At 42.5% G+C, this 15,549-nt stretch overlaps 1 protein-coding gene across 2 annotated transcripts in view; it reads left to right on the top strand.

Moving 5' to 3' along the window:
* Positions 1-3,378: 3,378 nt before the first annotated feature.
* EPHX2 (epoxide hydrolase 2) overlaps positions 3,379-15,549 on the top strand; it is a 79,405-nt gene continuing 67,234 nt past the window's right edge. Inside the window, exons 1-2 of one of the 2 annotated variants that reach the window (XM_049865694.1) lie at positions 3,451-3,577; positions 4,144-4,285. Coding sequence is in view for 1 of the 2 variants with exons in the window: in XM_049865693.1 (XP_049721650.1) it covers positions 3,477-3,577 (101 nt within the window). In the remaining variant the exon portion in view is untranslated. Of the gene's footprint in view, positions 3,578-4,143; positions 4,286-15,549 lie in introns of both variants that reach the window. The other variant, XM_049865693.1, reaches the window with a different exon arrangement.

The following is a 15,549-nucleotide window of genomic DNA, read 5'->3' as shown; positions in this document are numbered from 1 at the left end:
GTTTTTGTACTTGTTTTGTGATGTATAAGACCATCTGTAGACTACGTGCTCAAAACATTAGGTAACCCCGATCTTCCCCATATAAAACCCTCCCATCAACCCTTTAGGGTAGACAGATTTTGGGAGAAATTTAACCCCCTCTGTCTCTTGAATACCGGTATCCAATACAGCCTTGCTACTTACCTCCTCCTGTGTCAGTATTGGCTTTGTGGCAGGCGGCTTGAACCCGCAATTTGCAGTAATACATGCATGTGTATGTCACTCCCTGTAAAAGGAGCAAATCTGCCCTGGTTCAGGGAGCTGGTAGCCTTAGGTCATGAGACCCTTCTTGTCTCCCAGTTTGCAAACTATGAATAAAACTTTCTGTTCTTCCAACCCTATGTCTGGCTGACTTCAATTTGTTAGTCTGCTTGACAAGAACCTGTTTATAGCTTCAAGATGACTATTAGACATTCAGAGTCCTTGGGTGGCACAAACAGTTAAGCATTTGGCTACTAACGGAAAGGTTGGTGGTTCAACCCACCCAGGGGTACCTGCTCATCTTCTTCTGAAAAGACACAACCATGAAAACCCTATGAAGTGCAGTTCTACTTTGCAATACATGGGGTCACCATGAGTCATAATCTCCTTGACACCAGCTGGTTCTTTTTTTTTTTTTAAATGTTTAAGAGGAGCTGTTGAAAAGAAGGTGGGTATGGAAGTCTGGAGTCCAAGAGAAAATCTAAGGTGGAGATTTAAATCTGAGAGGTTTCATACTGTATAAATCATGCTGCAATTTGCTTTTTTTTTTAACTCAATTTTATTTTTGAGATCACTAACATCTTGAGAGAATACCTTTATAGTATTCACTTCTTTACCTCTCTTTCAGTCTTCAAGCCCAGAGTAGTCTTAACAGGCCACTGTTACCAATTGCCAATCTGACACAAAGGATCCTTGTCTCTTCCCGAGTAAGAATACACACGAAACACAAACTTTATCTTCAGCAAGGTTTATTTTGCCTTTTTTTTTTCAAGCAAAAGGAGTCAGGCGAGATCTAAGCTTCTCCGAAAGACTGACTCGAAAAGGGAGGCAAGGCTAGGGCTTATATGGGTTCGGTGGAGACAACAGAGTAATGAATATTTAGTGGGCTTCTTTCAAGGGGCGGGTACTTGTCAGAATGGCAGTGTATGTTAATTAGGTTGCACCGCATCTGGAATCTAAGATGGAACCTGCTGACATTCAAGATGGAGTCCTCTCAGCAGCTCTTGGCATCACTTATCATGGCATATAGCACATGTGCACTTGATCTTCGGCACTACATCGCCATCTTTGGAGGGCTAAGGAAGGTCAAACAGCAGTCACACTCTGTGCATACGAAGCCTGCTAAAGGAGGAGGGGACTAGAAAGACACTAAGAAGGAGATAGTAATTCATGGGCTGCCCCAATTCCATCTCGTGTTGACAGGGTGTGGTTCCTGTTTACCCTACTTCTAGATGATAATCATTTAAAAGCGCTTTTGTTCAGCCGCCATTACTGCTAACCCTATCTGTCTCACCACCAGTGTCATCAAAGTCCAAAATCTAATGGCTTTCTTCAGTCTCTTCTGCAACAATTGACATTGTTGACTACTTCATGTTTTTTAGGGATAAGTTTCAGAGATCACAGATAACTACCCAGGCACAATCCTAGAAGAGGTTATGAAGCAAATAATTTGGAAATATATAGAAGCAAGCATCATCACAGTTCACTAAGAACAAACTAAGGCAAAGTAAACTTACTTCTATTTTTTATTGGATTGATGATTGCTAAACCCGAAGAATGTTGTGGATCAAGTGCCTCTCGATTTCAGCAAGTGTTTGATAATCTCTCACAACATTCTTACAGGTAAATGGTGGAGTGTATCTTGGATAAATTCACAGATGACACATTCAAGAGGGAGGTCTCCATTCTCTCTATCCTGAGTCAACTTGACCAAAAACAAGTTTTAATTAGGAGTTTCACTACAAAGGAGTGAGGAATCCAACAATTAACTACACAAACACAGCCCAGGATCTCCTAACCAAAGTTTCAGTTTTTCCAGAAGTATAAATAAGCCAACAGTGTAAAATCAATGATTAAAAAACAAAGTTTGTACATTTTTAGGTGGCATTATTACAATTAGAATGTCCAAAGGGTAAATAATAGTTCAGATTTAATCAGAGTATTCTGGGTTGGCACACCACACCCAGAGCATTATATTCTAGAAACACATTTTGCTTTGACAAAGAAGGGCGTGACTAGAGGAGAGTGGTCAGGATTATGAGGGACCTGTGACTATATGTACTGAATCTAAAACAGTGGGGCGTCTTAGTCATCTAGTGCTGCTATAACAGAGATACCATGAGTGGATGGTTCAACAAACAGAAGTTTATTCTCTCACAGTCTAGTAGACTAGAAGTTTGAATTCAGTGTGCCATCTTCAGGGGAAGGCTTTCTCTTTCTCTTGGCTCTGGGGGAAAGTCCTTGTCATCAATCTTCCCCTGGCGGAGGAACTTCTCAGTACAGGGACTGGAGTCCAAAGAACACACTTTTCTCCTGGCTCTTGTTTCTTGGTGGTATGATGTCCCCATGTTCTCTGCTAGTGTCTCTTTTACATCTCAAAAGAGATTGCCTAAAAACACAATCTAATCTTATAGAGTCCTGCCTCTTTAACCTAACTGCCACTAACCCCATCTCATTAACATTATAGAGATAAGATTTACAACACCCAAGAATATCACAAAATGGTGGACAATCATACAATACTGGGAATCACGGCCTAGCCAAATTGATACGTATCTTTGGGGGACACAATTCAATCCATGACTAACCAAACCAAAACCAAACCCATTGCCCAAGTTGATTTTGGCTCATAGCGACCCTACAGGACAGAGTAGAACTGCCCCACCAAGTTTCTAAGGAACTACAAGTAGATTTGAACTGGCAACCTTTTGGTTAGCACCATAGAACTTTACCACTACTCCACCAGGGTTTCCAATCCATGACTAGGGGTAGCAAAACTATTAATTTATTGCATATGCCAATCAAAACGAACATAGAAAGATCCAAATACTGAATGAAAAATCATTTGGCAACGCAAAGACACACACCATGCGTGCGCACACTTAAAGGGTTTGTTGCCCCAGACTCAGGCCTCCTTTTTCTCCAGGCCTGTGGGTGCACAGAGAGAGTTTGGGCATTCAGGCCTCCGAAGGCGTTTCATTCTAGCCTACGGTTCAGGTACCAGGAAATGGCGGAGGCCTAGGCTAGAAACTACCAGCGCCGGCACAAGCACGAAGCGGGGGCGGGGCGGCGGGCGGCGGGCGGCGGGCGGCGGGGAGCGGGGGCGGGGCGGCGGGGAGCGGGAGGCGGGGGCGGGGGCGGACTCGTGTTTCGAGGCCCGGGCGGCGTCGCGTCCAGCCTCGCGATCCCAAGGTTCCTGCACACCCCTAGGTCCGAGGCAGCCACGCAGACCAGCTATGGCGCTGCGTGCGGCAGTGTTCAGCTTGGACGGAGTGCTGGTGTTGCCCTCGATCGCCGCCGCCTTGGTTAGCATCGAGGAGACCCTGGCGCTGCCTAGGTAAGGACCTGGCGCCGCTGCCCTGTTCGGTGCCGGCTTTTGCCCTGCGCAAGTGGGTGCTTTCTACAGGGGGTGGACTCTGGCTGAAAAGTTACCTTTTGGGAGTTCCAGTACTTGTTTCAGATTGCTTTAGGGAGCCAAGTGAAAGGTTAAAATAATTAAAAAAAAAATACCATGCCTTTAAAATACCAGTCAATATAAGTCAATCTATTGTCTTTTTTTTTTTTTTAATTTTTATTGTGCTTTCAGTGACAGTTTATCAGTCAAGTCCGTCTGTCACACCTTGCTAAACCAAAAACCAAACCTGTTGCCATCGAGTGGATTCTGACTCATAGACCCTATAGGACAGAGTAGAACTGCCCCATGGAGTTTCCAAGGAGCGCCTGGTGGATTCAAACTGCCAACTTTTTGGCTAGCAACCATAGCATTTAACCACTGCCCCACCAGGCTACATACTCCCACTTGCTCTTCCCCTAATGAGACAGCCCACCCCCTCCCTCCACTCTCTGTTTTCATGTCCATTTCACCAGCTTCTAACCCCTTCCACCCTCTCATCTCCCCTCCAGGCAGGAAATGCCAGCATAGTCTCAAGCGTCCACCGGATCCAAGAAGCTCACTCACCAGCATCCCTCTCCAACCCATTGTCCAGTCCAATCCATGCCTGAAGAGTTGGCTTCGGGAATGGTTCCCGTCCTGGGCCAACAGAAGGTCTGGGGGCCGTGACCGCCAGGGTCCTTCTAGCCTCAGTCAGACCATTAAGTCTGGTCTTATGAGAATTTGGGGTCTGCATCCCACTGCTGTCGTGCTCCCTCAGGGGTTCTCTGTTGGCGTTCCCTGTCAAGGAAGTTGTCAGTTGTAGCTAGGCACCATCTAGTTCTTCTGGTCTCAGGCTGGTGTAGTCTCTGGTTCATGTGGTCCTTTCTGTCTCTTGGGCTCATAATTACCTTGTGTCTTTGGTGTCCTTCATTCTCCTTTGATCCAAATGGGTTGAGACCAATTGATGCTTCATAGATGGCCGCTTGCTAACGTTTAAGACCCAGATGCCACTCTCCAAAGTGGGATGCAGAATGTTTTGTTAATAGATTTTATTATGGCAGTTGACTTAGATGTTCCCTGAAACCACGGTCCCCAAAACCCCCGCCCCTGCTATGCTGGCCTTCGAAGCATTCAGCTTATTCAGGAAACTGCTTTTGGTTTAGTCCAGTTGTGCCGATCTCTCCTGTATTGTGTGTTGTCTTTCCCATCACCTAAAGTAGTTCTTACCTACTATCTTAATTAGTGAATACCCATCTCACACCTTCCCTCCCTCCCCACTCTCATAACCATCAAAGAATATTTTCTTCTCTGTTTATTTCTCAAGTGCTTATAGTAGTTGTCTCATACAATACGTGACCTTTTGCAACTGTGTGGAGAGCAGGCTAGCTGAAAGCAAGTGTACAAGCAAACAGCATGTGAAGAAAGGAGGTAAAGAAGATGATGCAACCTAGAGGAGAAAAACAACCTTATCAACAGAAGACACCGGGACCAACTAAGTCACAAACAAGGACTTAACAATACCAACCAAATGGGCTCAAAGAGCTCCAACTAAGTCATAAACAAGGATTTATCAACACCAACCAAATGTGCTCAAAGAGCTCCAATGTGTATAAAAGAAGGGACACTAAGACTCAGCTTTGCTTGGAGTCATAACCAGAGCGACCTTGGTCATACATTGTGGACTGGGAAGCAGTGGACTGTGGCAGCTCACCCAGGCTTACTCCCAAGTCCCAGGGACATTGCTAACTCAGTCATACGTTGCCGACTGGGAAGCAGTGGGCTGCAGCAGCTTGCCTGGGCTTACTCCCAAGTCCTAGAGACGTTGTCTATCTGGGTCATACGTTGAGGACTAGGGTCCAGGAGGTCAGGAAGAAGTGGACTGTGGCAGCTTGCCCAGGCTTACTCTCGATCTTCCTCCTAGTCTAACACACATTTCTTGTTGCTCTGCTATCTCAGTCATACGTTGAGGGTCGAGACTCAGTGAGCTAGGAAGCAGTGAGCTGCAGCAGCTCACCCGGGCTTACTCCTGGTTCACTCCCGACCCAATGCATGTTGCTTTGGCCATACGTTTAGAGCTAAGGGATAATAAGCCCTTGTGTTCAAGAGACATGACAGGAATCCGTGAGAGATTCTCGGGGATTGAGGCTGATTTGACATTCGAGCCATTGATGACGGCATGGTTAAGAGTGGCCTTGACCAGAAAACAACAAGGCCCAAACACCATCCTCGTTTGCTGTAAGCTTGCGTGCTTTCCCTCTCCTTTCCCCTGGTGAATTGAGATCACTGGCGTCCAGGGTAGCCAAGAAACCTCTGTACCTAATAACTAATAAAGACATTGTGGAAAGACACAGATCATTTGGAGTAGTCGATTGTGACCCCTTCCTCACGACAAACTGACTAATTTCACTCAGCGTAATGCTTTTCAGATTTGTCCATGTTATGAAGTGTTTCACGGATTCATCAGTTTTTTATCAATGCTTCCGTCTTTTTGCTATTGTAAACAGTGCTGCAGTGAACATGGGTATGCATATATCTGTTCGTGTAAAGGCTCTTATTTCTCTAGGATATAGTCCAAGGAGTGGGATTGCTGGATCTTATGGTAGCTCTATGTCTAGCTTTTTAAGGAAGAGCCAAATTGATTTCCAAAGTGTTGGTACCATTTTACATTCCCACCAGCCCTGTATAAGTGTTCCAATCTCTCCACAGACTCTCCAACATTTATTATTTTGTGTTTTTTGGGTTAATGCCAGCCTTGTTGGAGTGAGATGGAATCTCATTGTAGTTTTGATTTGCATTTCTCTAATGGCTAATGATTGTGAGCATTTCCTCATGTATCTGTTAGCTACCTGAGTGTCTTCTTTAGCGAAGTGCCTGTTCATATCCTTTGCCCATTTTTTAATTGGGTTATTTGTCTTTTTGCAGTTTTTGCAGTATCATGTAGATTTTAGAGATCAGGCGCTGATCAGAAATATCATAGCTAAAAGCTTTTTCCCAGTCTTTAGGTAATCTTTTTACTCTTTTGGTGAAGTCTTTGGATGAGCATAGGTGTTTGATTTTTAGGAGCTCCCAGTTATCTAGTTTTTCTTCTGCATTGTTAGTAATGTTTTATGTATTGTTTATGCCATGTATTAGGGCTCCTAACGCTGCCCCTATTTTTTCTTCTACAATCCTTATTGTTTTAGTTTTTATATTTAGGTCTTTGATCCATTTTGAGCTCGTTTTTGTGCATGGTGTGAGGTGTGGGTCTTGTTTCATTCTTTTGCAGATGGATATCCAGTTATGCCAGCACCATTTGTTAAAAAGACTGTCTTTTCCCCAATTAACTGACTTTGGTCCTTTGTCAAATGTCAGCTGCTCATATGTGGATGGATTTATGTCTGGATTGTCAATTCTGTTCCATCGGTCTATGTATCTGTTGTTGTATCAGTACCAGGATGTTTTGACGACTGTGGCGGTATAATAGGTTCTAAAATTAGGTAGAGTGAGGCTTTCCACTTTGTTCTTCTTTTTCAGTAATGCCTTATTTATCCAGGGCCTCTTTCCCTTCCATATGAAGTTGGTGATTTTTTTCTCCATCTCATTAAAAAATGTCGTTGGAATTTGGATTGGAATTGCATTAAGTCTATAGATGGCTTTTGTTAGAATAGACATTTTTACAATGTTTAGTCTTCCTGTCCATGAGCAAGGTATGTTTTTCCATTTATGTAGGTCTCTTTTGGTTTCTTGCAGAGGCGTTTTGTAGTTTTCTTTGTATAAATCTTTTACATCTCTCGTAAGATTTATTCCTAAGTATTTTATCTTCTTGGGGGCTACTGTATGTAAGTGATACTGATTTGGTGATTTTCTCTTTGATGTTCTTTTTCTTGGTGTAGAGGAATCCAACTGATTTTTGATGTTTATTTTGTATCCCGATACTCTGCTGAACTCTTCTATTAGTTTCAGTAGTTTTCTTGAGGGTTCTTTAGGGTTTTCTGTGTGTAAGATCATGTCATCTGCAAATGGAGATACTTTTACTTCTTCGTTGCCAATCTGATGCCCTGTATTTCTTTTATCTAGCCTAATTACTCTGGCTAGGACCTCCAGCACAATGTTGAATAAGAGTGGTGATAAAGGGTGTCCTTGTCTGGTTCCCGATCTCAGGTGGAATGCTTTCAGGCTCTCTCCCCATTTAAGATGATGTTGGCTATTGGCTTTGTATAAATGCTTTTTATTCTGTTGAGGAATTTTTTTTCGATTCCTTTTTTGCTGAGAGTTTTTATTCTGAATGAGTGTTGAACTTTGTCAAATGCCTTTTCTGTATCAGTTAATAACATCATGTGATTCTTGTCTTTTATCTATATGATGGATTACATTAATTGTTTTTCTAATGTTGAATCATCCCCCCATACCTGGTATGAATCCCACATGGTCATGCTGAATTATTTTTTTGATATGTTGTTAAATTCTATTGGCTAGAATTTTGTTGAGGATTTTTGTGTCTAAGTTCATGAGGGATATAGGTCTGTAATTTTCTTTTTTTGGGGGTGTCTTTACCCGGTTTTGGTATCAGGGATATGGTGGCTTCACAGAGTAAGTTTGGTAGTGTTCTGTCCTTTTCTATGCTCTGAAGTACCTTTAGTGGTAGTGGTGTCAACTCTGCTGAAAGTTTGGTAGAACTCTGCAGTGATGCCGTCCAGGCCAGGGCTTTTTTTGCTGGGAGTTTTTTGATTACCTTTTCAATCTCTTCTATTGTTATGGGTCTATTTAGTTGTTCTATCTCTGTTTGTGTTAGTTTAGGTAGATAGTGTGTTTCTAGGAATTCATCCATTTCTTCTAGGTTTTCAAATTTGCTAGAGTACAATTTTTCATAGTAATTTGATACGATTCTTTTAATTTTAGTTGGGTCTGTTTTAATATTGCCCGTCTCATTTCTTATTCGGGCTATTTGCATCCTCTCCTGTTTTTGTTTTGTCAGTTTGACCAGTGGTTTATCAATTTTGTTGATTTTTTCAAAGTACCAGCTTTTGGTCTTGTTAATTCTTTCAGTTGTTTTTTTTTGTTTTCTCTTTCACTTAGTTCTGTTCTAATTTTTATTATTTGTTTTCTTCTGGTGCCTAAGGGTTTCTTTTGTTGTTCTCTTTCTGTTTGTTCAAGTTGTAAGGATAATTCTTTGATTTTGGCCCTTTCTTCTTTTTGGATGTATGCATTTATTGATATAAATTGGCCTCTGAGCACTGCTTTTGCTGTGTCCCAAAGATTGTGATAGGAAGTGTTTTCATTCTCATTGGATTCTCTGAATTTCTTTATTCCATCCTTAACGTCTTTTATAATCCAGTCTTTTTTGAGCAGGGTATTATTGTTCAGTTTCCAAGTGTTTGATTTCTTTTCCTGTTATTGATTTCCACTTTTATGGCCTTAAGGTCAGAGAAGATGCTTTGTAATATTTCTATGTTTTGGATTCTGCTAAGGCTTGCTTTATGACCTAATAGGTGGTCTATTCTAGAGAGTGTTCCATGTGCACTAGAAAAGAAAATATACTTGGTTGCTGTTGGGTGGAGTGTTCTGTGTATGTCTCTGAGGTCAAGTTGGTTGATTGTGGCATGTAGATCTTCGTGTGTTTATTGATCTTCTTTCTGGATGTCCTGTGCTTCACCAAAAGTGGTGTGTTGAAGTCTCCTACTATTATTGTGGAGCTGTCTGTCTCACTTTTCAATGCTGATAGAGTTTGTTTTATGTGTCTTGCAGCCCTGTCATTGGGTGCATAAATATTTAATATGGTTATATCTTCTTGATGTATTGTCCCTTTAAGTATTATATGGTGTCCTTCCTTATCCTTTCTGATGGATTCAACTTTAAAGTCCATTTTGTCAGAAATTAATATTGCCACTCCTGCTCTTTTTTCATTGTTGTTTGCTTGACATATTTTTTTCCATCCTTTGAGTTTTAGTTTTTTGTGTCTCTAAGTCTAAGGTGTGCCTCTTGTAGGCAGCATATAGACGGAACTTTTTTTAAATCCATTCTGCCCCTCTCTGTCTCTTTATTGGTGCATTTAGTCCATTTTTTTCAGGGTAATTATGGATAGGTATGAATTTAGTGCAATCATTTTCATGTCTTTTTTGGTGTGTTGACAGAGTTTCTTTTTCCCACTTGTGTTTATGTGCTGAGTAGATTATCTTTATATATTGTCCTTTCCTCATATTTGTTGTCGTTGATTTTGTTTCTGCTGAGTCTGTATTTTCCCCTTGTATTTTATTTTGATGAGTATGACAGTTTGTCTTCTTTGTGGTTACCTTATCATTTACGCCTATTTTTCTAAATTTAAAACTAACTTTTATATCTTTGTATTGCCGTATCTTCCTCTCCAGATGGAAGGTGTGTGATTACATTTCTTAGTCCTTCTTTATTATTTTAATGTTGTCTTCTTTTATATAATAACATCGCCTTTACCCTGTGTTGGGCTTTTTTTTTTTAATCTTGCTTTGTTTTTTTGGATTTCCCTGTCTGGGATGACTTCTGGTTGCTCTGCCCAGCGTTCCAGCCTTGGGTTGATACCTGATATTATTGATTTTCTAACCAAAGAACTCCCTTTAGTGTTTCTTGTAATTTTGGTTTGGTTTTTATGAATTCCCTCAACTTGTGTTTATCTGGAAATGTCTTAATTTCACCTTCATATTTAAGAGACAGTTTTGCTGGATATGATTCTTGGTAGGCAGTTTTTTTCCTTCCATTTTTTTATCCAGTGCGAGACTCTCTGTCTCTTTATTCGTGCATTTAGTCCATTTACATTCAGCATAATTATAGATAAGTAAGTGTTTAGTGTTGTCATTTTGATGCCTTTTTATGTGTGTTGTTGACAATTTCATGTTTCCACTTACTTTTTTGTCCTGAGACGTTTTTCTTTGTAAGTTGTGAGATCCTCATTTTCATAGTATTTGACTTTATGTTTGTTGAGTCGCTACGTTTTTCTTGGCTTTTATTTTGAGTTACGGAGTTGTTATACCTCTTTGTGGTTACCTTAATATTTACCCCTATTTTTCTAAGTAAAAACCTAACTTGTATTGTCCTATATCGCCTTGTATCCCTCTCCATATGGCAGTTCTGTGCCACCTGTATTTAGTCCCTCTTTTTGATTATTGTGATCTTTTACGTATTGACTTCAATGATTCCCTTTTTTGAGCATTTTTTTTTAATTGATCTTAATTTGTTTTTGTGATTTCCCTATTTGAGTTGATATCAGGATGTTCTGTTCTGTGACCTTGTGTTGTGCTGGTATCTGGTATTACTGGTTTTCTGACCAAACAATTTCCTTTAGTATTTCTTGTAGCTTTGGTTTGGTTTTTGCAAATTCTCTAAGCTTGTGTTTATCTGTAAATATCTTCATTTCGCCTTCATATTTCAGAGAGAGTTTTGCTGGATATATGATCCTTGGCTGGCAGGTTTTCTCCTTCAGTGCTCTGTATATGTCATCCCATTGCCTTCTTGCCTGCATGGTTTCTGCTGAGTAGTCTGAACTTATTCTTATTGATTCTCGCTTGAAGGAGACCTTTCTTTTATCCCTGGCTGCTTTTAAAATTTTCTCTTTATCTTTGGTTTTGGCAAGTTTGATGATAATATGTCTTGGTGTTTTTCTTTTTGGATCAATCTTAAATGGGGTTCGATGAACATCTTGGATAGATATCCTTTCGTCTTTCATGATGTCAGGGAAATTTTCTGTCAGCAGATCTTCAACTATTTTCTCTGTGTTTTCTGTCCTCCCTCCCTGTTCTGGGACTCCAATCACATGCAAGTTATCCTTCTTGATAGAGTCCCACATGATTCTTAGGGTTTCTTCAATTTTTTAAATTCTTTTATCTGATTTTTTTTTCAGCTATGTTGGTGTCAATTCCCTGGTCCTCCAGATTTCCCACTCTGCATTCTAATTGCTTGAGTCTGCTCATCTGACTTCCTATTGCGTTGTCTAATTCTGTAATTTTATTGTTAATCTTTTGGTTTTCTGCATGCTGTCTCTCTATGGATTCTTGCAACTTATTAATTTTTCACTATGTTCTTGAATAATCTTTTTGAGTTCTTCAACTGTTTTATCAGTGTGTTCCTTGGCTTTTTCTGCAGTTGGCCTTATTTCATTTGAGATTTCATCCCTGATGTCTTGAAGCATTCTGTAAATTAGTTTTTTATATTCTGTATCTGATAATTCCAGGATTGTATCTTCATTTGGGAAAGATTTTGATTCTTTTGTTTGGGGGGTTGTAGAAGCTGTCATGGTCTGCTTCTTTATGTGGTTTGATATCGACTGCTGTCTCCGACCCATCACTAAGATTAAAAAAAAAAAAAAAGATATAGTAGTGATTTATTCTATATTTGCTCACTGAGTCTTATCTTGTTTTGTTTTCTTTCAGTATATGTGGATGGGCTACTAGATTGTGCTGTCTTGTTTGTAGTAGCCCTTGACTTACTTATGGCCAGCTGGTTTGGGCTGTTGCCAGATATATATGCCTGAGTCTATTCACCATTCTTGAGTAGAATCTGATTTTGGGTCATCAAGTGTGTGCTGCATCCTAACACCTATCCACCTCGAGAAGTAGTGGTGATAATTGTGTGCACCAGATTCTATTAGCAGCTGGGGTTCACACTCCGGGGGGGGGCAGGATGCTGACAGGCTTCCCCCAAGTGTCAGTGAGGTAGCTGTGTCTCTATTCCTATAGCACCTTGGTGGGAGGGCTCTGCAGCTGTACCTTAGGCCCCCAATGCAAGTACCTCTACCGATTGGTAGGTGTCACCCTCCTTAGACCCCTAAGGCAAGAGGCTAGGTGGTCTGGGGGGAGCTTCAGCCCTCAGTTCCCTGTTGTGGGTCAGTTAGGGCTTTGTTGAATAAGCAGAGATATCAGACCTGGGGAACTTGTTTTTCCAGTAAATCTGCTAAAAAAAATGCATTCAGATCCCTATCAGAACTGCCTTTGCATTTTCACAGCCACCTTGTTCCCTGTAAGGATGAAAGCCCGAGATTTGGATCATATATGCTTGGCTGGAGCTGGTTCTGTGTTTTTAGTCCAATTAGGGAAGTATTTTTGGTCCATGGGTTTTTTGTGGTTGCTTCTCTCAGGCTGGAAGAATGGGTTAGGAAAAGACCAAAAAAAAAAAAAGGGGGGGAGGGGGAAGCAAAGCCGCAGAGCCGGAGCTGTTCTCCCTCTGGCTCAGGAAATTCCAATGTTAATGAAGCTGCCCGGGAAGGGGAGGGGATGGTTCAGAAAAACAGCAGAGAGTAGCACCCCGGAATATAGCCAAAGTTGCTTATCTTGCTTGGGATGACTATTTTATCTGAGATTCCCGAGGGGCGTGTCGCCTATGTGTGCTGGCTGTCTGGAGATTGTCCCCGAGGGTCTGGCCCGCTGAAGCCGCAGTCAGATCCTCCGCTGCCAGTCCAAAGCCCAGCGTCAAGGTTCCCCTGCTGGGACGCTGCACTCCCGGCTCCAAAATCAGTCACTGCCTCCCTGGGACTCCTCGTCCCGCCAGCCGCGTCACCGCGCCGCCCCTGCGGACCAGCTGGGCCCCCTCCCGGGGTCAGTTCAGGGGGCTAGGGCTGCACCCTGTCTTTGCACTATCACAGATGTCGTGTTCAGCTCCCCTGCGCCCATTTCTAAGCCCGGCGCCAAGGTTCCCTGGCTGGGACGCGGCACTCCCAGCTCCAAAACCAGTCACTGCCTCCTGGGGACTTCTCCTCCCACCAGCCGCGTCGCCATGCCGTCTGCGCGGACCAGCTGGGCCCCCTCCCGGGGTCAGTTCAGGGGGGTAGGGCTGCGCCCCGTGTTTGCGCCATCACAGATGTCGTGTTCAGCTCCCCTGCGCCCAGTCCTAAGCCCGGCGCCAAGGTTACCTGACTGGGACGCTGGCTCCAGGCTCCGAAAATAGTCACTGCTTCCCCGTAGTTGTTCGTTCTCTGTCTCTGTCACTCAGGTCAACTCTTTAAATCTGTGTTTGTTGTTCAGGGTTCGTAGATTGTCATGTATGTGATCGATTCACTTGTTTTTCTGAGTCTTTGTTGCAAGAGGGATCCGAGGTACCGTCTCCTAGTCAGCCATCTTGGCCCCGCCTCCTTCCATTTTTTAAATATGTCATCCCATTGCCTTTTTGCCTGCATGGTTTCTGCCAAGTAGTCCGAGTTTATTTTTATTGGCTCTCCTTTGTAGGTGACTTTTCATTTATCCCTCGCTGCTCTTATAATTGTCTCTTTATCTTTGGTTTTGGCAAGCTTGATTATAATATGTCTTGGTGACTTTCTTTTAAGATCACCTTATGTGGAGTTCAGTGAGCATCTTCGATAGATATCTTCTTATCTTTCACAATATCAGGGAAGTTTTCTGCCAACAAATCTTCAACAATTTTCTCTGTATTTTCTGTTATCCCTCCGTGTTCTGGTACTCCAGTCGCTCGTAGGTTATTTCTCTTGATATAGTCCCACATGATTCTTAAGGTTTCTTCATTTTTTTAAATTCTTTTATCTGATTTTTCTTCAAATATATTAGTGCCAAGTGATTTATCTTCGAGTTCAGAAATTCTAGCTTCTGCTTGCTCGGTTCTGCTCCTCTGACTTTCTTTTGAGTTATCTAATTCTGTAATTTTGTTAATCTTCTGAATTTCTGATTGCTGTCTGTCTTTGGATTTTTCCAGCTTATTAAACTTTTTGTTATGTTCCTGAATGTTTCTAATTTTGTCAGTTGCTTTATCTGTGTGTTCCTTGGCTTGTTCTGCGTATTGCCTCATTTCCTTCCTGATGTCTTGAAGGGTTCTGTGTATCAAACTTTTGTGTTCTGCATTTGGTAATTCCAGGAATGCACTTTCATCTGGAAGATCCCTGGATTCTTTGTTATGAGAGCCTGCTGAGGTGATCATGGTCTGTTTCTTTATGTTACTTGATATTGACTGTTGTCTCTGAGCCATCTATAAGTTATTGTATTAGTTTATGCTTGCTTACTGTGTCGTAGCTGCTTGCTTTGTTTTGTTTTGGCATACCCCTATGGGTTGCTTGAGTGAGCTAGCTTGATTATTTTCACCTTTGGTGCTCTGGTGTCCTGTCCCCAGCTGGCTAGAGCTGTTATCAGGTATATCAGTCTAGGAGCCCATTCAGTTTTCTTGTATGAATTCAGCTCAGGTTTCCAGGTAGGTGACCATCAAGTGTGTGGTACAGGCTCTGTCCTACAGTCTTAGAGGGGCAGGGATGATTAGTGCATTTACCGGTATCTGATTGCAGCAGGGGGTCACACTGTGAACAAGGCAGGGGGCTGAGAACCGACCCCCATGTGTCTATGAGGAAAACATGTCTCTCTTCCCTAGAGTGTGCTGGTGGGTGCGTTCTGCAGTGGGACCGTGAGCACCCAAAGTTTTTGGTTGTAAGGACTGAGAGGTACTAGTTATCTTTGGACCCCTGTCACGGATGGCTCAGTGACCTGAGTGGAGCTAGCAGTCCTTAGGTACCTGCTGTGGGTAGGTGAGGACTTGTTTAATAGGCAAAGCAATGTCAAACGTCATACATCCACCTCTCCACCGCACAGCTGAAATGGTTGGAGTCTGCCAGCAAGGGCCTATTCTCCCAAAATAGGCCCACACAGGTCCATGCAGAAGGGAAAGGTGCTGAAGGTCCATGGATGGTTTTTGCCTGGACAGGAGCCGCTTCTGTCCTAAGCTCCCCCGGTTAATGGAGCTAGCAAATTATCTTTCCCCCCTAGTTGCAAATTTTTTCCTTCCCCAAGGCTGTGAGGATGGCTCTAGGAGCTCACTAGGGTCTATCTTAGGCACAGGGATGCAGCCGCTGAAGCTGGCTTGGGGGTGGGTGCAGTAAAATAGACACAAGTACTTAGCTTTTGCCGAGAGCACACCGTTCTCCTCAGGTTCCGGAGGTGTGAGTGGGCTTTGTGACTGTGTGGCTGGCTGCTTCTCCCTGAGGAAACTGCAGCCGAACGCTA

The sequence above is a fragment of the Elephas maximus genome, chromosome 22 (assembly GCF_024166365.1).
Source record: "Elephas maximus indicus isolate mEleMax1 chromosome 22, mEleMax1 primary haplotype, whole genome shotgun sequence".
Lineage (NCBI taxonomy): Eukaryota > Metazoa > Chordata > Mammalia > Proboscidea > Elephantidae > Elephas > Elephas maximus.
Note: the sequence above shows the minus strand (reverse complement) of the source record. Positions and strands in the feature narration are given on the sequence as shown.